Below are 24,838 nucleotides of genomic sequence, written 5' to 3' on the forward strand. Positions count from 1 at the left end.
AAGGATCAAATACGAAGTTACCGCTTCATTGTATTTGAAAAACTTCACTAAAGTCCAAAAATTTGAAAAAGCTGGTGTAAATGCAGAAACTCCCAATTGTATAGGCTTCAAAGTAGTGATGACAATATTTATTCCATAGCAACAAAGTCCCTGGTTCTTGTCCCAGTTGGGTCATGGGGCAGATAATCTGTGCGGAGTTATTGCTATTTAAAAAGAAAGCAACAAGAAGTCAAGGTTTTGTGTGTACTGTTTATGTGAATTGTTCACTTTGAAGAATTGTCAGATTCTGACATGTTTGACTCAACCAAAACAGTTCAACGGATGCAAATACAAGCTGGTCCCCATGTTCCTCTGTCATTATACAGTTATGTGTTTTTAATACAAAATAACATAATTCAAAACACAGGTTCATTTGTTGTTTGGTGGAATTGTACAGAGGAGCAGATTTCAGCTTAAAAAAAAAAAAAAATCTAAGGATCTGGCCAACCAGAAATACTGTAGGAAACATGTTACATCATGATGAAAAACCGAAGTCTCATTCACACACATTTTACTGATCAAATTAAAAATCTGCAGTCAATTAAAACAAACTTGCTCAGCAAAATCAAAATTTTCAAATAAAATAACTTACAATCTGAAAATCAAACAAAGCAAAAATGAAAAAAAATTACTGAAATGGACAGTCTCTCATTGATACACTTTTTTTCATAAACAAATTTCATCAAAAGAACTTCTTCGCTGCTGCTTCTTTTTGACTTCTGAAAAAGAAGAAATAATGAATCAGTGAGGCGTTCAAGCACATTATGAGTCGCTGACCAGGAAATGGTAAAAAATTATGTCTTACTTGTACATGATGTAGCAGAAAAATAGGACGGACTGCACAACGATAAAGACGGCAAAGTGAACCGTGGATAAACAGGCTGGCATGGGGGGCGGCTCGGGGCACTTCACCACTTTGTCGGAAGGATTCTAGAACAAGAAAAAAATGATCAGATTACATTTTTAAAAAAGAAAGAAAAGAAAAAAAAAAAGGTCATTTATTTATGTGTATAATCTGCTCTAAGTGAGAGTCGACAGTCCGATTCCTACCTGAACGTTTCTCTGGACGAGGTGCTCCAAATCTCTTTTGACTACATGCAGATGTTCCTTGATGTCGTTGAAGTGCTGCATGGTCTCGTACGTCCCCGCACCCCCGGCGTTATCGTGAGGCTGGGCCATACCGATCTGTTTCAGCGACTCATGGAATGAGTTTCTGCAGAGGCAAAGAGAAGATGCACGAGTGTCAGAGGAGCTTTATGGCCCGCGGCGCTCAGGGATGGCACGATGAGCATTATTAGTCCTGAAAGTCTCCCAGAAGACTGAACCGGATTGAGGGGGGGGGGGGGGGGGGGGGGGGGTTTCTTGTTGGGAAACACGACATGGAGTAAATTTGCTGTCCGGTACGGTTTATTTACAGTGGTATAAACTGTCCAAAATTAATCTTTTAATCCCTATTCACTGGAGGCTACATATTCTTAAAGTTTGAAAAACACAAAATTACCATCTGATAAAAGAGGTCATGATTTCTAAATTAATCCCTTATAAAAACATGTTCTTACAACAGATTACAAGTACAGTAGGTTAAGAAACAGAGGAACACGATCTGGATTAGAATATCTGCAAGGGGCTCGCTATCATGCTAAAATTAAAAAATGTTGACAGATAAATTCAACTTCAGACATGATCACTTTATAGAAATGTGGTTTTTCTGCATTTGCAACGAGTATAAAGGTTAATTGTCGATACATATATTTTTTCTTAGACAGACGTATCCTGCCCTCACCTAAAGTCAGCTGGGATCGGCTCCAGCGACCCTGAATAGGAGACGCGGTGTTTACTTTTGTCCCTTTAAAGTGTCTCATGTAAAAATTTACCCTTTAAAATCAGCACTTCAGTGGGTGACAAAGACACTTTATGACGAGTTTCACGACTTACAAGGTCTGGCAAAATGAAATCTGCGTTCTAATAATGATCAGTTAATCCTGATCGCGGCGTGATCTGTCTGGAAGATTTCTGTCACGCTGCCTTTTTTCGCCAGTTTAATGAATCACATACAGTAAATAATGTTCCTCAACATACTCAACACCCAGCTGGTTTGGAATGTGAAATCTGGAAATCTGTGTCAAGTTCAACCAGCAAATGAAGTGAAAGCCTTTATTTCCGGAAGAGAATGAAGACATCTAAGCCCGGATCACATTTCTCAACAAAATGTAATTTCTACAAGATGATTACTTACAGGGCGCAAGCAATAAGTTTCGCTTATCACCTTAAAACACATCTAAGGCGATTAGCGAGGGAGAAAAAGTGACTTGACAAATGAAGAGAATTCCAGCAGAGTAAGTCAGAAGGCCCTGAGGGGGATTGCGACAAGAAATCAATTGGAGGCCGACCATGTTTTCGCTCGTGCATGACAGATGTATTTAAAGACTACTAATCTGATAAGGGCAAAACGGCGCTAAGATTTGGCCTTTTCTTGCTGGGGCCACATGGCCGAGGCCAGACACAAGGGGATGACATAGAAACAAAATCTAATTTGAGGAAGAGGGGGAGGGAAAAAAAAACAAAAGTCCCTTGAGAAAGTTAAGGGAGCATTTATTAAACCCTGCGTCTTAATCGTCATCTACAAGTGACCCATTTATGTGTGGGGAAGCCCTTGTTGCATGTGTGGAGAGTTGATGAAGACCTATCATGAAGTCAGCGGGTCAAGATAAACAAAGTCATACAGATCAGTCACTCACATTAGCATATTAGAGAGGCCAGCAGCAGCCTTTTCCAGTGTCTTCATGTATTTACTGTGTCAATCAGCTTAGTGAATGCCCCTTCCACCCCCCCCCCCCCCCATCTTAAAAGTGTCACCCCCGCTTATGTAATTTATTAAAATTACAGATGTCCTTCTATACATTTCATGTTAAGAACTTGGTGCAATCAGGTGGTTGTAGCAAAGGAGTGTTATAGGTCAACAATATGAAAAAAAAAATAATAATAATTTGAGACTGAATGTCCTGTTGGATTTAGGGCATATAAACAGCTTGATTCTTTTATGATACATGGGGCCGAGAGATTAATGTTACATCAAATAAAAATCTTTAATATCTTGTGATTCTGGTGATTAATTCTTTATGCAGATGGTGTTTTGAAATTAAGACACAATCAAACATGCATCTATTGTTCAAAGAAACATAATTTCTTTCGTCGCACAAGTCGTTAAAATAAAAAGAAAAGAAATTAAAACATTTGCGCATGAAAAAAAATCAACTTTCAATTCCAGACAATTAATAGCTGTTCTATAAGTTGTTCGGAGATCATTTATCTCAGTTGTTTTTAAGGCTGAAACAATACCACCGCTAATCTCGGAGGGCATTTGAAGATGTGGGTCTTAATGGTCGTTTTAAATCTGTTTCGTGCCAAAGTCCACAAGCACCTTAGGCGAGAAACTCAAAAGCACAAATATGTTATTGACAAATTGTGAGCTGTGAACATCAAAAATTACTTTGTTGTGTATCTAATCGGGCTTACTTATGAAATCAAACAATAAGATGAGACTTTACAACACCATCAGAAAATCTCTTAAGCTGCATTATCTCAGCATTACAATGTGCATTTTGTTGTCTGACGGTGGGTAACAGACGCAGTTTGATGGTTAAAGGAGATTACAGCTGTATATGACCACACCTATCATGGGGTTGCAGTACATCTCGGCAGTGACGGATGTAGTTTAAGAACTCACTCTTAATCCCTAATATTTCAAAGCTACGATTAACGTGAAAGAAGTCATCAATCTTATTCTATTTTACACAACCAGCAGTGATGACGAACTACTGAAATGTTAGAGCGTTTATCTCATTTAGTGTTGAGCCGTGTACGAGTCATTACAGCCGCTGGATTTCCAGGTTGGCAGACACCTGTGATGTCACAGTCACCGCATCCCGAGATTAAATATGATTTGAGGGATTTAAGCTGCAGGATTTCCCTTGTTTTTTTTTTTTTGTAAGGAGTTTCACGGATGTGGTTGCATGTTTATTGCGAAGATAACTGGTAGGTTTTGAAGAAGACACAAACATGAATGTAGCGGCGACTTACCTGAAGTCATTGAGGTTTCTGAGAATCTCCTGCTCCGTGGCCGCCATGTTGTTCAGCAGCTGACTGGCCGACTGCAGCTGAGACAGAAACAGAGCACAGAGTTCCGCAGGTTAAACATCTGTGTGTGGACGTCTCATCTTGGCTAATAGTGACATCACCAGTTTGGGACTGGGCCTCTGTGTCTGGCGTTTGCATGTTCTTCCCATGCTCCCCCCCCAAGATGTTCTGATTTTACCCCCAAACAGCCAAAACATGCATCTGAAGTTATTTTAGGACTCTAAATTGCCCAAAGATGTAAATGATGTGCAACTGTCCAAAAATAGTGAATTCGATTTAATGTTTAACCGTCTGTAATAATAATAATAATAATAATCTTTATTTCTATAGCACTTTTTATACATTAAGCAACACAAAGTGCTTCCACAAAAATTAAAAACAGTGCAAAGATAAAATAGATGAATAAAAAGCAGGTGAACACACACGCACACATGCAGACACACATCATAGGTGAAGACATGCCGAGTGATATGGAGACATGGCAGGACACTGAGGACTAAGGTGAGGAAAGGGACATATTTGGGCCGTCCACACTGGGGGCGGCACAACTTCCGACCACAGGGGGCGCCGCCCCACAGATCCCCCCCCAACCGGGCAGACAAGCCAATCCCACCGCATACGCGGGGGACCTGCCAGGTGCCCGGGCAGGGAAACCCATGGGACGGCTCCACCAGTGGCAAAAACCGGCCACCACCAGTGTAGCGCCCCCTAGAGGAACCACTGGAGATAAAAAAGAAAATTAGATAATTATCTGAAATAAATAAATAGAAGTAGATAAATACATTGATCAAATACATAACTATATACACACATACATGTATAAAATCAGTTAAAAGCCTGATTAAAAAGGTGAGTTTTTAACCCTTTTTTAAAAACCTCAATGGACTCTGCAGCCCTGAGGTTCCCCGGCAGGCTGTTCCACAAACGGGGGCCATAGGAGCTGAACGCAGCCTCCCCGTGAGTCTTGGTCCTCGTTTGAGGGACAATTAAAAGGCCGGTGCTGGAGGACCTCAGGGCCCGCGAGGGTTGATATGATAAAAGTAGTTCGGATAAATAAGAGGGTGCAAAACCATTAAGACACTTAAAAACTAGTAAAAGAACCTTAAAATCGTAATTTGGATTTGTGAAGAGAATTTAGTTCAGTAAGAAAAAACAAGATGCCTGAAAATCTAAAATATCCTACAGCTTTGACAAAATGTCAGCGAATCCTCCTTGTAGTTCTTTATTCACAGATGGAACATGGAACTACACTTTTGGTGTTTTTAGCAAAATGATACGTCCTTAAGGTTAAATGTGTTTTTTGGCTCCAGATGACTTATATTTGGTGGCTCTCTTGGGTTGGAAAGGTTGCAGACATCCCATTCTATACCATCGTTATCCAAGTTAGGGTCACGTTGTCGACTGCATATCATAAAAATACATTCTATTTCAATTAAAAGATGACTTAAGGTTTGTGGAAGGAAAACACTCAAATTTCTCAGGCTGTCATTTCAATATACGCACAAATTAAACATGTTCCTCTGAATATGTGTCACACGTGAACCCATACAACAGGCTTTGGGTGATGACATGGCGCACCTGTCCGGGGTCGGCCTGAGAGCCCTTCTTGGCGATCTCGTCTGTGATGACAGAGACGTATCGACGCTGCTCATCCAGGATCATAGCGAGTTGCCGGTTGAGCTGTTTGATCTCGAGATGGATCCGATTCTGGCCCTCAAACACCTGACGGATCTCCCGGTCATTCACGCTCTCAAACACGTCTTCGACTGTGGAGACCACGAATATCCGACATTAAAACCTTAATCAAGTCTAATTAACAAAACGAAAACTTCTGTGAGAAGTTTCTCTTTCAATGCTCCGTTGTATAAAAGAACTTGCACTTAAAAAAAAAAAAAAGTTAAGTCTTTTTCTGTTAAATTTGACACAGTTTAGAAAACACTAACCTGGCTCTCCGTGGACGTCTGGGTGCTCTTTCTGAAACTCCTCTTTCTTTTTGTCGAGCTCTTGCTGGAAGTTCTGAAATTCCTCTTGGTACTTGTCCTTCTCCTCCTTTGGGATCTCAGATTCAACTGGAGGCTTCAATAGGAGAGACAAAAAAGAAAAAGAAGAAAAAAAAAAACTCTCAGTGAACTCAATAAAGGCTCTGCTAAGGCCGTGTGGAGCACAAGCCTGTCTGCTGCACACAGAGAAGAGAATGACACTGAAAACGGTGACAGAAAGTACAAGAAAATGTAGTTACCGGCTCCTGGCCTGGCTCTGTGAGGCTGAATAACAAGAAGGACAAAACATCATGGTCATCTGATGGAGGGAAGAAATAAAACTGTTAAATATCACAACTTTTTGCAATTATGAAAATTAGCCATATACACCCTCCCCCCCCCCTCAAAAGTCTTTCAATTTGCAGTCCAACCGACTGAAATAGAGAAACAAAGATCACCAGTGTCCTCCTAATTTGACTGATTTTAGATTAAATCGCAGCCTCAAATGGGGGATCTACTGACTGAGTTTGCAAATCTTCAGCCTCTCAGTTGTGACTTTCTGAAATGTCTACATGTAATCAGAATTTTAAGTTGTTTTTTGTTCTTATTGCTGCATAGCATCACTTTTTTTTTTTTTACAAAGGATCTCTGTTGTTGCACTTTGAAATGAAAATTCGGAAACATGGTTGATCAACATTTGATTAAACAACATGTACATACAGTATATACACACACACACGTACACACACACATAAATGTATACCCATATAATCTCACCTTATAATTACTATGTGACCTGACAGGTGCTTTTCACCAAACTGTATTAGTATGACCTTATCTCACCACAACTGGTCCAAAAAAAATGTGTTAAATGTCAACAGGCTCATCTGCTTTCACTGCCAACAGTCTGTATTTCACTTATATTTAATATGTGGTAGGAAATTACCAAACAACAAAAAAGTTACGTTATGTACACACGCATCATTCTATACATCATGTACAGACGATGGATGGAAAATGTTTCACGGATATTTTTTCTGGCGGAATTGGCTCCTCGGGGAACGTACTCTTTTAAACCACCGCCCTCGAAAATGATGTTGCGGAGCTACAAACAAAACGATACCTGCTAATCCACCGGTGGCGGCTGAAATGCCAAAGAAGCCCTGAAGCGGGATGATCATGTTGTCCACCTTTGTGCAGAACTCGTAGTCGTTCTTGTCGGGAGTGAAGCCGTTGTTGATCATGATCTGAAGGAGGAGAGAAACAAAACGCAGCTCTGATCGTTACATTTCAGATGTAGGAAAAGTCCACGGTCAAAAATGTGCATTATTATTTCTCCTACCGTCAGTGTCTGCTTGTAGTAGGTGATTTTCGCCCTGATGGGGTAGGGTTTGTTTCGGAAATCTCGTAAACATGTACCCAGAGCCTGTGTGGTGCCGTCACTGTATGAACACATCAGTTGAACACAAAGACCTGTAGTTCACTTTTTAATGAAACAGTGCACCACATACACATTATTCAAGAAGTGAATATTATTAATACTTCAGTTTGTTATTGTAGATGCTCATTTAGTCACCCAGTAAACAATTTTAAGACTAACTGGAGTGGCATTGAAAAAGTGATTTAAAGCTTTCACTTGCCCAGGGGAGATTAGGAAAGATAGAGGATTATTTACTTTCCAAGCAAATATAATCATATTTCCTAATCTTCTTTAAGTGAAAGATGTGACTTTGCGATGACGTCGGAAGGAAACAGAAAGGAAATGTTTACTCACTTTTGGTGGTCATAAACAAGTTTGCCATTGTTCCCCACAACAACGATGGCTGGGTTATTTTTCTGCGATGAGAGTGAGAAAACAAATCCACATATTAATCCTTTTGTCTTCTCAAGTGGTTTTAGGTAATCTTTGTTAAATACTAATCCCATACCTGTACACAAATAACATTCGAGTGTGATAGTGGAAGAATTCAGGATGGAAAAACTTGTTTTCATGAGATTCACAGTTTTATGTGTGACATATTTTCAACATGACATGTAAAGGGAAGTGTTATTTGTGTACAGATAAAAAATAAATAAATACTGAAAGAAGATTTCATTGGGAATCTCTCAAGCAGCTTTCGTTCATCACAAGTGACAGTTTACATTACAAGCGCCAAACAATTCATCCAGCCTCATTTCATATCAATGGGGCTGGTCCAGTAGAATGAGTGTATAATAGACTATAAGTACCAACAACTAATTTCCTTTAATATAACATCATATTGAGAATGTTTACACCGATTCATTTCTATAGAATCTCTAACAACCTGATGTTTTGTTAGTACACAAAAACAACGTCCTGTTCCACCTGTCATACTGTTTATTTTAAGACAAGAAAAACATGTTACTTCACAGAAAACTGGATTTCAGTAGCCTTTTGTTTTTGTTTGTTTAACATTTTTACAAACTCAACCTCCATGTTGTTTCATGCAAATGTTATTTGTTCAACAATAAGGCAGCAATAAGGGCGTCACTTATCTACCAGTTATGAGCATTATTGCAACATCTCTACTCTCATTGAAATAATAAAACCACAGTGGGCAAGAGAATAGCAGTAGTTACTATAATTGAAGTTAATCTTACTTATTTTTCTCATGTTTACCCTTTGCAAGGCGAGATTGAACCCTTATGACAATTCAGTTTTAGCCCATTGGCGGTATGTTTAAGACACCTATTTTAAGCAGGACTAAATATAAAACAAATAAGAAGAAGATTAAAAAAAACAACAACCCACAGGGCCAGTGGGCTAGAACTAGACCTGGAGGAGGTTTAAAGTGGCTCACAAAATGTAAAAAATAAAAACTTAACTGCAATTTCGCCATTAAAAGTAACTGCTGTTCCTACTTTCTCCACTGGGGGCGCACTGTTTCAGTAACATCAGAAGACATGAGGCCAACCAAAACTGAACAGTTGCCGAGAACTTTTTTTTTTATGAAGGGTCAGTAATGCAGCTTAAAGCCAGCCACCTTATTGCTACCAAAAGGCATTAGCATCCCAGCTGTAGCATGATGATGAGTTTGTTCAAATATTCTGAAGGCTGCTGAAATCCTGTGTTTTGACAAGCAAGAGACTTTCACCCACATTATCATCAAAAGAAACACAGCGGCAGATGGGACTTCAGAAATCACTTTTTTTCTTGATAAGATTTTCAAGCGGTTCCTACTAGATTTTGTAAAGACGCGTACCTTCCCATCATTGTCAAAAGAGTCAAAAAAGATCCCGACTCCGTTCCACTGATCTGAAGCGCCGTACACTGGACCATCGAGACCTTGTTCAGTTGTGAACCACACGGCCTGTGAGACGAAACAAGAAGTGGGAAAACAATGGTTATCATCGCACGATTTAAAGAGAGATGGGATTTTTTTTTTTTTTTACAGAGATGGTTGTTTGACAGCATCTCCATCTTAAAATGATCTCTGAACAGTTTAAAGATTCTCTTTGACCCACTGAGCTGCTCTCCTTTCTCTACTTTCTATGCATTCGGGCTCCATCTGAGTCTGGGTCTTCCTGGATGAAGGCACATTTTTCTTTCCGCCGTCAACAATGAGTTTTTTCTGCATCTTTTAAGTTGTAAAAATCCCATGAGATGGCTACGATGAAAGGAGCACTATATACAAGTCAATTTAATCAATAAAAGAGCTATGCTTACACTGAGGCAAAGCATCGATCAGAAGATTGAGATTATGAAAATGAATTATAATGGTGGACATCTTACAATAGTGGCACTCTTCATAAATGCCCTTAGCGCCACAGCAGCAGCATTTATGTTTTTTGCAATTTTTCTGCACTTGGTCTGGTTGATGGAGTAATCAGCAAATGTGTTTGCACTTTAGTATTTAAACCTTGGTTTATACACATTTGGAGCATGCAGGCCTCCTATGTGGAACTGGGTCAGTGGTTTCATGAACTCAAACTTGGCTACAGTCAGATGCTTTAAATACTTCAGGTGGACGTGTCCTAACTTCAACAGAGAGGTTCAACCAGTCTGGACTGTTAGTGGTTTGTTGCATCAATTCTGACACTCGACAAACTGCCTGTAATTTCTTCCTCAGGCACACCACGCCTCCTGAAACAAACCTTAAACATGCAAAAAAGCTCAAGGCCTTAACTTCAATGCAACCCTGCCCAGTCCCTAAATGGAGAGGTGAACTCTCAATAAGAACAGGTCGTCTACATTTTTTCTTCACAATTACGGTATCAATTATATGTACACTGACCTCGGCTCCCCCCTCTATACCAAACACAAACTTTACAGTTTGATCCCCTTCTTACCAAACCGTCCGCTCCCATTCTGCCTCTTCCGGATACTCTGAAGGTCACCTCGGCTTCCCAGTGTTTGAAGTTGATTCTGCTTTTTGTCCACACAGAGCCCTTCTGACTCCTGAGGGATGGTGTGACACGCACCTGGTCTGAACTTGGAATAGCATCTGAAATAGAAACAGGACACATAGATGACTGCCTTTATCACTAAATGAGTGTAAAAGTGGCTCCCTCACTCTCAATATGGACCTGTCGGTAATTATATCAATATATCTGTAGGCACCTGCCCCCTCTTTAAGCCAACTAACTTATCAGATTTGTTTACACAGTTCATGTCAGGAGTTATTGTGTTTGGGATTTTGGGTGACACAACCGAATATCGAGGTGACCCTAGAGGTCAACTGGTGCTGACACGCCAATTGAAATCCGAACACAAGGATGAGCTGGAATACAAAAACATGAGCAGCAATAGACGAGTAGTTTCTGTAAACTGGATCATGTGTGTGTTTTATTTAGCTATAGCACATGCATCATGGACATGCTTCTCTCACCTAAAGTGGGTTTCATGTTTGGCTTTTGGATACGAGGAATTGATTGGACACATGTACAGACTGATAACCAATGGCGGTGCAGTCAGTACACGCTGACTTGCAGTGCGACCTCTCATATCAGCTCCAGGACTGTGTGTGATGCAAGAATCCAAAGGCCCGAGAGGAAAGTTCAACGCTGCAGAAACATGTGTCTGCACACACTGTCTGGCTTCACCATATAAAGATTGTAATCTCGCCTGCACACGACTCACTGATGATGTGGAGCTAAAATCCACATTTTCGTTGTTGTAGTTTTGAATGAGCAGAGCAAACCGCTGTGACTTGAGCTGAAACGACCCCCCCACCCCGTTCAAGCTGGAGACTCGAGGGGGGGAATAGGGCCTCTGCAGAGCGGCTGGTCAGATGTTGACAGCTGGACAGTAAAAACTTACTTCCAGTGTGGATCCAGAACGGGATACTGCCGTCCGGCTGGGACAGGTGCGGTCCTTTAAAGCTGTATTTGTACTCGAAGCGCCGGTGAGGAGCCCCCTCCGAGCTCGAGCCGCCTGCCGAGCCGTCGGCCACGCCGCGGTGGAAGAGCAGTGCCGTTAGAAAAGTTAGTATGAAGAGAAAAGGAGCCGCAGCCGGGCGCTGCGCCGTGGACACCGCCATGTTTCGGTATCACTGCTGACGTAGCGCTCAGTCCACGAGCATGACGGGATGCCTGTAGGTCCAACAGGGCGGCCGCTCATTGGGCGCTTTTTGGAAGCTGTCATCTCGACGCGTCCTCCCATTTCCTCCGATTCTCTCTCTCTCGCCGTGCGCCGCAGATTCAGACCAGCGGGGCGAAAGATGATTTATGTCTCTCTGCCCGTGGCGCCACAGAAATTAAAAACATTAAAAATAAAATTGTTCAGCGGAAAACGTTGATATTTACCAATCGGAAAGGGTCTATTTGCAAGGTGACACCGTTCCCATGACAACAACAAACAACATGGCCGCCTCCTACTGTTGCTGTATTACTGCTGCTGGAGTCCAGCTGCGCACTGGGCTATTTACCTTTTGGAACGGTACTATTTCCTACTTTACAAGGTTCTTATTCTCATTTCCGCGTTATTCCTGCAGCCACAGTCCAGAAAAGAGAGAAAGGAGTTCAATAAGCCATACCTCAACCAATGAATAAAAATAAAGAGGTAAACAATATTTTCAAGGTGCTGATGGAATCCAGAACTGTATCACACAATCAACAAAGAAAAATCAGGAGGGTAAAATACATTTTTCACAGTACATTTATTCACACGTTTTCTGGTGTTGTTTTAAATATTTTCATTAAGACGAATGTGTGCATTTACCTGGGAACTTGGATTAGAAAGGTGCTCTTTCCTAATTTACAGTGTTGTTATGAAAAGACAGTCCAGAATAAAGACAGAAAAGCTCAACATCCATGAACAAATAAATAATAATCAGGAAGTAAACGTTATTTTCAAGGTGCTGCTGGAGTCCAGAAAGAGACAAACAAGATCAATATCACATACATCAACTGATAAATGAAAATCAGAAGGGTCTAATATATTTTCACAGTACCTTTATGTACATAATGAGGAAAAAAGATTAGAAAGATGCGCATACAGCTGGGACGTGGGATATTCACCTGTTGGAAAGATGCTGTTTCTTAGTTTATAATGTTCTTATGACAAGAGAGTCAAGAGAAGTCAAACAAGCTCAGTATCACATACTGTACATTAACCAAAAAATAAAGATGTGATTTTTGTTGATACCGACCTAAAACAAATCCCCTCTCTGTTAAACTTACTTGATAATAAACATCTTCCTGATTTCAATTTGATGTGCTGTAGAGCTGTGGAGGGGCAAATGTGTCACAGAGGTTTTACAACATCCAGATGTTTTTTTAGCAAGTTATGACTTGTTTGCCACAAATGCTGAAAATTAAATACAATTAAATAAAATTCTAACCATTGGATGAAAATGCATTAGAAAACTAAACTCTAATACAGACACATATTAGTTTTCAGTAATAATAGCTGAGAGTGAAATGCTGATAAGAAGCAATTGCTGAGTTGCTGCTTGAGAACCTGCAAATGATCAGTGAAAGCTTTGGTGACATCGTGGTGCTTTCACTGCAGTCTGAAAGCCTCAGTGGGAGATAAGGGATGGCACAATTACGTGGTAATCACTTTCTATTTACTTTCACCAGCTTCTTCTTTTGGCTTTTGGAGATGCAACACACCTGAGGACTTGTGCTTACATTTACAGGATTGAATGCCAGAACAAAATAAAAGTCATTTTGGTGATAATCTGGAGACTTTCCTGGCAGATCATCAGCAGATGTCAGAATACTAAACTGCACACATGTGATGAACTTTATATATAAAGTAGATCAGCATAATTAAATGTGAACACAGATCACTTCACTCGTAATGAAGTTGCATTCATTAAAAAAAATAAATAAAAAATCTCAAGCTGTCCAGGTTTTGTGAAAATATGTATGTACGGGACACCTTGGCTTACAGGAAGTTACAGGTTTCAAGCTATGTAATTTATAACCTTACCTGATCATTGATACAGTGTGGGGGCTTCATTGTAGTTGGATTCCCTCCTGCCAATAGCCATGCTCCCAGGCATGTGTATTAATCTCCTCCAAATGAAGGATGAGCTACCATCAGTTACTATACATTACATTAATGATAAAGGATGATCTACATATGTGAGCTCAGGATTAAGTATGACATGGAGCTAAAGTGGGTCTTTCTTGTCTGGCTGGTGCTTTGCCTTCAACCAAATAGCTAGAGACAATTTCGGTTTTAAAACTTATATGCTCCTCTGAAAAGGAAGTATTTAACAATATTGCATCCACAAGTTGATGAATTAAATAATGAAATAATTATTTAGGAGAACAAAGTGTTGAGTGACCCCCACTAAAAACTAAATACATTCAATGCTATGTGCCATCAGATGATAGAATACACAAAACGATGAATTAAATGATAACTCTTTAACGGGCAGGCAATCCAGAAGGTTTTCTGGTGGATTCATGTCGCAGTGAAAGCAGGCCTCTGTCCTTTGTCAGTGGATGTCCTCATTAGAGAGTTAAACCACCCTTTTTATTAGGAAATGTAGGATTTGAATAAGAATAGCAATGCTAATAGAGCCATTTAGAAGTGAACAATAGGAACCCGTAGGATGTTAATGGGTCACTGAAACTGTGAATAGCCTATCACATCAGTCAGCACAAATATTTGGCCAGTGAATTATACAAGGCTGTCGTAAATAGAATCCTGGAGGCCTGAAAGTGACAAGCAGGTTGAGATTTACAGTGAAATGTGTTGACTGGAGCTCCTGCTGTTGAAAGTGCTCGGAGCTGGTAATTTCTCCTCATTTATTTTCAAATTTAACAAATGTTCACAATATTGTCACACTGTTTTACTTCACCTGTTGTTTCTCTGTGTATTCTAGGCTACTTTTTGATTCATTAAGATTAGAGATCCTAAACAAATGCCCGTTGTTGTGTGTATGGGCCTGTTGGTCTCCCAGGGACTGTAGAGCCCACGTCACATCAGGGGAAAAGGGAGAGTGGATTGTCACCTCCCGGTGTGACGCGATGGCTTAGTTAAATGAAGCCTGTTGCTTCATGGTGTTTATTCATACCTGATGACCACAAAGACAGCCATTATCACATGAATTTAATATCTGCTGAGATGATAGCATGCTAAAGGAAATGTCCTGCAGTCAAACCCACAGAGCCCTTATATGCTTGCCACCATGAAGTAAATCTGTAATTCCCCTTAAAGAACCAACAAACGGGATTTCTTAAGCATCAGGATATGCATCAAGTGATCCTCTCCATTAAACACGCATGTAAAATCACATTTAAATTCATGCCAAGATAATTTAAACACATTTGGCTACACTTATTTGTTGGCTCAATTCTGCACACATGGACCACATACTTACCCTGAACAATGCAGAGGGACCAAGCCTTTATTGCAGGTTGCTTCGACCCAGTCCAGTGTGGTCCAGGGACGAGGGGGCACTTATTGTCCGCTGAGGACTTTGCCACATTCATTTGAGGAGCAGCCCTTACTCATTATTAACAGACACACTAAACGATGGGCCTCAAACAATACAGAACAGATCCCTTTATGCACACAAGTGCTCAATGTTTCAGCAGCCACTGGGTGCCCTCCACCACTCCCTCCTCTTTTCAGATACCTGCACATAAGTGAAAGATGTGGAGGACACAAAAGATATCCTCAACTTTCCTTTTCTCCCATTCTGTGAAACAGGCCCATTTTAAAGCTTTTATTTGTGCAAAGCCTCTCATTAACTCTGCTCATGCTGCCTCCCTCGGCTTGCCATCGCTTAAGTACTGGGTGTTGTAAAAAAGCTACCAATTAGTCACTCATCAGCTCCAATTAGGGGAGACAAAGCCTGAGTAAAGATAACTCGATGAGAGGGAGAGGTGGAAGGGTGAGGGCTGCCCATGAGTGTGTGTTTCGTGCGTGCCCTAGGCATGAGTGTGTGTGTGTGTGTGTGTGTGTGTGTGTGTGTGTGTGTGTGTGTGTGTGTGTGTGTGTGTGTGTGTGTGTGTGTTTGTGTACATGTGTGGACACACCGGCACAACATAGTTTTTTAATCAGTGGAGAACTTGTGTCCATTCAGTCTGACCCACTGCGGCACAGGTCCATTCACTCCCCAGGCTCCTCAGCGGACCCTTTTCTCAGGGCCAAGTGTTGTTGTGCTGGGAAGACAGGCCCCCCAGGAGTCCCAGAAAGAGAGCTATTCAATCCTCTCTACCTGTTTGCAGCGCATAAAGCACTCAGGCCCAAGCCGATCTCTCATTATTGTCTCCTTCACTCTCAATACTTCCTTAAACTTAGGCCTCAACAAGAGCAAGCCCCTTTTGGAGGGGGAAACAGGGGATGTATGTTAAGGGGGTGCCTTTCGCCTCATTAGAATTGAATTTGCACTGTTTTGTAATCATGCTGAAGGGCAACAATGTATTTTTATTTTTTTTTTACATCATAATCTGCAGTGAATAGAAGATTTTTGGGGCAGTTAATTTGCTGCCCACATTGGTGCATTGATTAATGAATTGGGTAGCACTAATTTTCTCGATGCTGCCCCTCTCTGTTTGTTTCCTCCATCTGGTTCCAACAGTTCTGGGCAGCCGCTTCTAATAAAATTACCTCATTAAGGTTTTTATTGAAGCACAGTAACTCACTCATTCATTTGCTATTAAACATTTTCTTTTGAGGAGGGGGTCGGGTGTGTGTGTGTGTGTTCCCACTCGGCTTTGCATCTTTTGGTGGGTAGTTCTAAATAATGAGAGGGACGAGTAGGGAGATATAATTAGGAACAAGGGGGCACTTCAGCAAATACTGGAAATCTTTTAAGGCTCGTCCTTGTACGGTGGTGATTAATTACTTCCACAAGGGATTTGGGAGAAATATACTGCCAAGTTTTTGTTTGTTTTTTTCCCCCTCTGTTTGTGGACATGATGACCCCAGATTGTTAAAACGATGTGCAAAGGACTTTAATATCGGCCGCTCTTTAATCAAATGCAAACTATGACACATACTGTTCCCCCCAAAATGGGCTCATTGTGAGACAAATGCACAACATGTAAACAATGATGTAGTGTGTAATGTTTTGTTGCAATTCTGAGCATGTGCAGAAAAAAAAAAAGACAAAATCTGTTTTTGTTGTAACATAAAGCATGATTACAGAGAGGATGATAGCATTGATAATGATCAAATTATTTTTGCACGAAACCTTGGAGGCTGCTTGATCATTATTTGACAAATTGAAACTGTAACTCAGAGAAAAGTGATTAAAAGTGATGTTGTTTACAAACCTCTATCATTAAGTTCTAAAGCAAACACAGATTACCTACGCTGAGTGAACATCTCCACAAAAGCTGTATTCATAACCGTGTTTTGATTATCCTCATGTGCTTCTTTGCGAACGACACTGCACAGTTTAATGAGTTCACTGAACACTGCTGTGCATCCTACAAAGAGCTGAAGTCAAAACGGTATCTGCACCTAACTAAGAAAAGACTGCCACCTAGTGGACTTAGTGTTGTAGTGGAAGCAGTTGCACTGGCCTCCCCCCCCCCCCCCCCCCCCCCCTCTTTACCTCAAATAGTAAAGTCAGCCGAATCAAATATGTCTACATGAACTTTACTTATGCAGCGTGTTTTCTCATGAATGTATACGGTCGTCATAAACCTTCCTATTTGATTTAGATTCAAACCTTTGGATGCTAAGATGCCCTTATCTACTTAATAGAGTCACAGCTACAAGAGACAAAAGATTATTAATCTGAACACCTTATTCCTTTTTCAATTTCAAGAGTGGGGATGCATTATGTGTTTATAGTCTACCTGAAAGACCAACAATGCACACTCTCATCACAAGAATATCCTGTTTTTGTGCTGAAATTGCAAGTTCTCCATACATTGAGGTTTCCTCCATCTGAAAAACAAGCATTGTTATAAAGCTTTACACTGTATGAGCGTAGTAATACCAGAGAAAATATAATAAGCAACTCTATTTCAAGAAGCATCAATACATACAAATAAGAAGAAGACGATGAGAGCAAAGCTGTAATAACCATGTGCTGCAAAGAGGTGTAGTGGTTAGCCACAATAAATTGAATATCGTGGTATTAAAAAAAGATGGATGCTGTCAGGAAATAACATTTTTTCATTATTATTTGATATATTTCAAATGATGGATTTATAAAAAAAAAAAAAAAGCATTCACGGACGATTTTGAGTTAATGTCAATGAGTCGGTTGTATTCTAACCTCCATGTTTTGGGTTTGATTCCCTACAATGGCCTATCCATCAGTCAAAGTGTCCTTGGGTAAGACAATGAATCCCATATTACTCCAAATGACATGCATCTTATAATACAGCCCTCACTGTTGATGTATGAGTGTGATGGATCATGAAAAGCAGGTTGAGATTGCTGCGGCAGAAACCTACAATTCATATGTCGAGCCCATTTATATGAGATACAGTAAAATAGTAAATTAAATTGAGTTCCATCCTTCTTAGTTGTAGCCTTACTAATCACAGTTGCTTATCAGTTGGTGTGATGATATCTGTGATTATGTGGAAAAATTTAAGAAGCATTTTCTTCTAATCACTGCCTCGCTGGCATGGCAAATAAAAACCACTGTGCAGTGGTGTGTTATTGATTGCGTTCAAGTCAGAGCATCATGTTTAATCAGTCTAATCCCACATGCATGCTGCTCTAATTTTCAAATTTCATGTTAATTTATTCATGGTTTAGATACTGAGTGGATGATTTCTCCATACAGTCAATACTGAAAAGAAAAGTATGATGCCGTGAAGTAATGAGAGAAAACAGCTTTCCCAAGAGACTTGTTTAATGCCGTGAAGGAGCAATATGTGTCTGAAAATATACAATTAAATGTGCATCAGCACAATCTGCTCATTGTTGGAGAAAATTGCAACACACAATCTGGAATATCGTATAAAAATAAACATCTGTGATAGAACTGCATACATTACATTACTTTTAAAACAGTTAAATAAAGAGGCATACCACTTTAATATTTACACCTGACCAAGTATTTAAAACACCCTTCTGATTCCCTCCAGTCTGTTCAGTCTGTCCTGTCTTCCACTGGTTTCTTCCTCCTGTTCCTCTTTGACCCTCCGCCTGTTCGAGGTGGAGGCTCCTTGTCGTCCTCACCCGAGCCTGTGTCCACGCCGTCCTGGCTTGCCCTCCAGCTGTCGGGGGCCGAGGGGAAGTCTTCCTCTGGAGAGTGTAAGTGTACGGGCCGACCGTACACTTTGCTCTGCAGGTCAGCGATGTCGTTGCGGAGATCTGCCATCAGCAGGAGCAGGAAATCAAAGGAGCCTGGCGGGCCCTGGGGGCCAGGAACAAAAAGCTGATTTATTTTGAACATCAAGAAGAATTACTATGTTTAAAATATCCTGAAAATGATGACATTGCTTCAGCACTTCTGTATTTATTCAGATGGGTTTATAGTTGCTCCTCCAGCTGATCAGAACTCTTTCCAACTGCTCACTGAGCTTTTTGTCATGATTTGTTAATGTTAACACTGTCAGTGTTTACGCAAGAAAACGATGCTTATTCTGTACAAGATACTATTTAGCTTGAGTATGATAATATTATTAATAGTGTCATTTAATGTCCAGAGTCCACAGTGATCTATTGTTTTTTCTAACCATACTTTAGTTTACCTTTGTAGTGCTGGATAATAGCAGCAAGTTAAAACAGTGCAGCATCAGTATAGATAGTTTTAGTCTTACTGGTGGTCCAGCAGGGCCGGGAGCTCCTCGATCCCCCTGGGGCAAGAAAAACAAATATTTAGTTAAGATGAATTACAGCAGGCAGAACAAAAGCATGAGAAAACTTCATCATTTTCTGCTTAGCAAAATTCTGTAGGAGCTTTAAGAGGGAAAAGAACAGAGTTCAGGAGAGTAATCACGAATACCTCATAAATTAAAAAGTAAATTGAGAGGTTTTTTTTCCTGTAGGGCACTTGATTTAGGTTAGCATATTCTGCTTTTCAATGCAAACCTTTTTTCACGTCACGATGTTTAGTTTTTTGTGTAATGACTGCAGGAATCTGCACTAAATGAAAAAAATAGTGAACATTACAATTTAAAATTCAACAAAACTGCCTTTGAGACTATAATCAGTTGCCAAAATAAATACTTACCTTAGCAGAGCTAATGGAAATGTGCTTTGACTTGTATCCTTCTGTTATTATGAAAATAGATCAATTTGCAAATTTCAATATCTGGTAAAAATGTCAGGATTAAAAGACTATTACAATAAAATGTTGATTCAACCTAAAGTTGATATTTAAATTGAAGAATATTTGAAAAATTAAGGATAATTAGATTATTTCAGTTATTACTTTATTAGTCCAGGTGTTGTGGCTGTCAAGGAGGATGCCATGCAAAAGAGCAGAGACAAATAAAAGAAGAATCACAAGACTATATACATATCCATTAAAAGATGTGAGTACTTGATAAGGCTAGGACACAATATTAGATACCATGTAAAAAAGGATCCAGCATACATGATATATGAGATAAAGTAATATAATATAAAGAAATGGATTAAAAAAATATGACAATAAAACTTATGTACAATATACAATTACGGTAATATATACACAATATAAAAAATTCCTCCTGGATTATTAAAGTTCAATTTTATTAAAATCTATATGGGATAATAGGCATACAAATGCATGGAGAGTCTTGCTGTTTGTCATATATGAATGTAATGTCAATATTAACATGTCTAAATCGTGGATGTGTACAACTATTTGAATCTTGCGTGTGATGCTGCAGACTTCAGCTTGACTGTGGAGCGTGATGGCAGCAGCCTGTTTGATTACAATCCAGTTGCAGACACGCATTGATCCAACGACTGTGGTTGTTCGCCAGGCTCAGGGTCACACTCGGGCTGTGAGTGTTTTGGCAGATGGTTTGGATTTATTACTCGGAGAGACAGATTACCATCACCCTTCAATCTATCCACACAAACATCCCAGTTGTACTGAAAGAATAGCAAGGTACTGTGTCGATAAGGCAGATGCACCTAAGTCGTTCCATACGTTGGGCTCACAGGCTAAGCAAACACCGGTGTAAGAGATCAGAGTCGATGTAAAATAAGAATCTTTCATGTCTTAAGCTTCCAAATTTATTAGACATACTCTTTTAATTTCCAGTTAGGCATGATCGTGTCTGAAAGTTTGCTGCACATCATCTACCTGAATCACATCAGCTGTTTGCTTTCAATCCAAATTGATTCTGACATCCTCCCAGAGTAGAAACCTTCAAGTTCACGTTAAAAGAAAGGAAGCCTTACCTCAATGGCTGCACCACCGGGGTCAAAGCAAAGATCGACAGGAAGTTCATGTTTACTTTCAGTAGGCTTTTGCTTTGTAGCTAACCCCTGGAAAAATACGCCTCAAACAATGTTGATACTTTTGTTGTACTTGAAAACCTCAAAACAGCAGTTCACCAACTTGTTCTTTGAGGTCAAACGTGAACGCTCCATCTGAAAGTGAGCAGCCCCGCTGCACTCAGATGAGGCCAAAATGACCATCTGGGCTGTTTTTGTCCTGACCTTAGATGCCCTTCTAAATAACTGACTGTTGAAATCATAAACACCAAGAAGGGAAATATATCCAAAATGCAAAAAATCAAAACCATAACCAGTGTGGAATTTGAATTGTGCCTTCGTAATTTTAAATGTGACCATCCTCCCTTTCAACGCTCTTCTTGAGGCTTTCCAGGGAGGCAAACCAGAGAGAAAAACTTTCCAGCTGCCCCTTTGAAAAACTGTTACCAACTACCATCAACCAATGTTAAGGCACTCCTCAAAGAATGAGCCGTGTGATTTTCCATATAACTGTCATAGCCGAGAGGGATGGGAGTTTTCATACTGATGTTTGGGAAAACGTTGCCACTTCATATTCCAGTTGTTGAGGAGGAGCTGGCTCCGTGTTGATCACTCATGATGAACTGAGCTGACCTCAGTCAAAACAAACTGTAATCCTCTGATATAATGTGTAATCCCAAGATGCTGCCAGCTTTCAATCACTCAAACCAAAACACGGCTATGAATGCACCAAATAACACGGCCCGTCTTGAGTTGATATTTCATCAAAACTGTGTGAACTGTTGCTCAGTTCAGTCCACTTTAGCTTCCTGAACTTGTAGCAGCTTGTGGTAGGGTAATCTTTTTATTTTTTTCCCCCCGTCGAAGACAAGCCCTTCCTGTGCAGCACCAGGCTGAGTTTTTGCAAGTTCTCTGGCACCTGGTTTGTGCTTTCCCCATGCACTGGTCTATGGATTTCAAAGGAAGTTGCTGAGGATTTTTTTTCTTCGGCATGTCTATTACTGTAACTTGGCACTTTTTACCTTTTTGTGCCAGCTTGAAGTAGTTTCCTTTTAAGTAGGATACAATGAGCCAAGAGTAAAACTTCTCCTGCTGCCTGAGGGGAAATTTGGTGCACTCTTGTCAAGAGATATTGCCTCTTACAGGAAAGCTACATTATAAAAGAAACAGGAGAGACAATGCTGGGAGATGAACTGTGATTCGACCTCACCTTTAAGCCATCCTTTCCTGGTGCACCGGAGGGCCCCTGTAAATTAAAAACTACAATTCATACAATTTCAGTTTCGAAAGATTCAATTCACTTTCCATTCATGCTACAAATATATTGACAAGCAGGAAAAAGATTTATTAACTCTGACGTTACACCACAGCCAGACACACATTTTTATTCAGTGTTTTCAGTAGAAAAACGATTTATTTCAACTCTAAATACAAAACAAGTAATCAGCATTGAGCTCCAACCAGAAATATGAACAAAGATTAGCTGTGTGAATGCCTGCAGGCCATTTCTAAGTGCTTTGATCTCTTTCTTGGGATAATCATCTTCAAAGGGTGAAAACTTTTTGGAGGGAGCAATTCTAATCAGTGCAAAGCATCTGACTCACACATTCATACGAACTTTCTACATGTTGTAAAAGTTGGGAAACACATGTGACCTGATGGCAAAACCATCACTGAGCTGAGGATTTAATGAGAACTCACTGGAATATGTACTCAATAAATGTTTCACCTCATTATGAGTAAAAAAGTGTGAAATCAAACTTTTTTTAATCATCACATGCAGGGAGATATGTCATGGTATTAAAGTCGACAATGTGAGCAGTGATTGAACTGCGAGTTCACAGAAAGAACAAGCAGTTCGTAAAACAATACGATTTTCATTTCTTTCTTTTTTTCTAGTTAAAGTAAAGTAGACAAAATAAGATGATAAAATAAGTTGTGTCGATAAAAAGAATAATGAGTATGACTTTTACTAGATGTACGTAGAGACTCGTCATAGCTTAGTTTAGCTGCCTCTGACTGACACCTGAACATGAATGCCTTCTACGGCCAATGGCACTGTAGGCAACAACAAGAGAATATCTCCAGTACGAGTCTGTTAAGGGGCCTTTTGCTGTGGAGTTTTTGTCTCCCCGCTTGCATCGGTTTTGTATCAGTACTCAGTACTACACTTTAGTAGTGTTGCGTTTCAGGGTAACCGGTGACTCTAAACTGCCCCAAAGATGCAAGGGTGACTGAAGGTCTATGTATTTGCTGTGTGATTGAAGTCCAGGGTGTATTGTGCTTCTGCAAGTTATCACCTGGGATCAGATCCAGCACACTGAAACACTGAAATGGAAAAATGGTAGAAAATGGCTTGATGGATAGATGGAGGATACATAGAGTAGATTAAGGGTATTAAACCCACCCCTCTTTTCAGTATACAGTACTTCCCAGATCCCTCTATTGCATCACACCCTGCTCCTAACTTTGGCCAGGAATAAAATAGTATATCTGGCTACATCAGGATTACCCTTGTGTCCAAATGGTCCTAAAAAGGTGAAAGCTAAAATGTTGACAACGGAAAAAGGTCCTCAAGAGGTAACAAAAACATGTATACACACATACACACAAAAGCAATGTATCATTTTCTGCTGTACAAACATTGTCCCTGACATCTTGGTTCGGCTTACAGCAGCTTGTGATATGAGTCAATGCAGGTGTTGATGGTCTGATTTATCAATAACAAAATTGCAAAAACATGAGAGCTCTAAAAAGTGGAAATATGACTTGATGGCCACATCCTGCACATTCTTGATTTGGATCCGACGTCTTAACACTGAGAAGGTTCACACTCGCAGGCAAGACTGAGCGCTACACAAAAACACCAGCGGGCCAAAGAAAACATCTAAAGCTGTAAATGGATTCAGTCCTCTGTTGTTTTTGCCATTACCATGTGTCATCCTTTTTTCACCTTGCAGACTTGTGGGTCTTTAAGAGGGTGCGTGACAGGATATATTTTGTGTTTCTCTTGGGGCCTCAGTCACGATGCAAGATTGCTAAATTATCTGAAGGATTTCAGTGAGCAAAAGCCAGAACTCCATGAAATCTGCAACACTGAATAAAGTATAAGAGAGAATAGCCAAGTTTTTTTTCTTCCTATTTGTCATTTAGCCAAGTAGGAAAAAAAAAGTAATGGAGGAGCTGTACCCAATGAAAATTTAGCCAGAGATGGCGATACTGTGTATGTCACAGTCAGGACACACACATTCAGAAGAACGTGATGAATCAGCAAAACAAAGGTCATATATAAGAAACATGTGGAACTTGAGCTGTTGAGGAAATTCATATGGAATGAACAAGTTTGTCCAAAGTTTGTACCGTCAAAAGATAGATTTGATTGTACACATTGATAGTACGAGAGATATATGACTGACCACAGGTCCCCGAGCGCCCCGTTTGATGTGATACAGGTCTGGTGTGGGTCCAATTGGGCCCATCAAACCTCTTGGACCAGGTGGGCCAGGGGGTCCCAGCATTCCTGTACGTCCTGGAGAGCCCTCTGGTCCTGGATCTCCTACAATCAAGCAGACTGGTATGAGCTGAGTAAAGACTGAGTAAAAACACTGCAGGAATGACAGAGAGACAAAAAGCAGAATACAGGAGGACTTTTCTTGCCAAACCTCTGGAAGCTCTAGAGATGCTTCTCAATCAGGCAGTTCTTCTATACTGGTCTTGAATGAAATATGTCCAATCTGATTGGACAATTGGAAAGCTTTTACTTGAAGATAACTCTGTTTTTCACATTATGACTGCTCTTGATTTGTTAACATTTTTTCACATGAAACTTTCAGGTACAAATTTGTGGTTTTCAATAAAATGTCAAAGCAATAATAGACATTTGCTGCAGATGAAAAGTTTTTTCTTCCAG

At 40.2% G+C, this 24,838-nt stretch overlaps 2 protein-coding genes across 2 annotated transcripts in view; both read right to left on the minus strand.

Annotated features, from left to right (window-relative positions):
* Positions 1-241: 241 nt before the first annotated feature.
* On the minus strand, positions 242-11,657 carry lman1 (lectin, mannose-binding, 1). Its single transcript, XM_080510441.1, has 13 exons — positions 11,437-11,657; positions 10,467-10,621; positions 9,380-9,487; positions 7,930-7,991; positions 7,498-7,597; positions 7,279-7,402; positions 6,416-6,474; positions 6,120-6,252; positions 5,755-5,942; positions 4,120-4,196; positions 1,090-1,252; positions 845-969; positions 242-758 (listed from the first exon to the last, which is right to left on the minus strand). The coding sequence occupies exons 1-13, from the start codon at positions 11,654-11,656 to the stop codon at positions 722-724; spliced, it is 1,551 nt and encodes a 516-aa protein (XP_080366567.1). The 5' UTR covers position 11,657; the 3' UTR covers positions 242-721.
* Positions 11,658-18,643: 6,986 nt separating this feature from the next.
* Positions 18,644-24,838, minus strand: part of ccbe1 (collagen and calcium binding EGF domains 1) — a gene marked incomplete at both ends in the record, with an annotated part of 42,846 nt that continues 36,651 nt past the window's right edge. The window contains 4 exons of the mRNA XM_080510394.1: positions 18,644-18,910; positions 19,317-19,352; positions 22,139-22,174; positions 24,345-24,484. Coding sequence (XP_080366520.1) covers positions 18,644-18,910; positions 19,317-19,352; positions 22,139-22,174; positions 24,345-24,484 — 479 coding nt within the window. The remainder of the gene's footprint in view (positions 18,911-19,316; positions 19,353-22,138; positions 22,175-24,344; positions 24,485-24,838) is intronic.

This window comes from Blennius ocellaris (genome assembly GCF_963422515.1).
Source record: "Blennius ocellaris genome assembly, chromosome: 15".
NCBI classification, from domain to species: Eukaryota; Metazoa; Chordata; class Actinopteri; order Blenniiformes; family Blenniidae; genus Blennius; species Blennius ocellaris.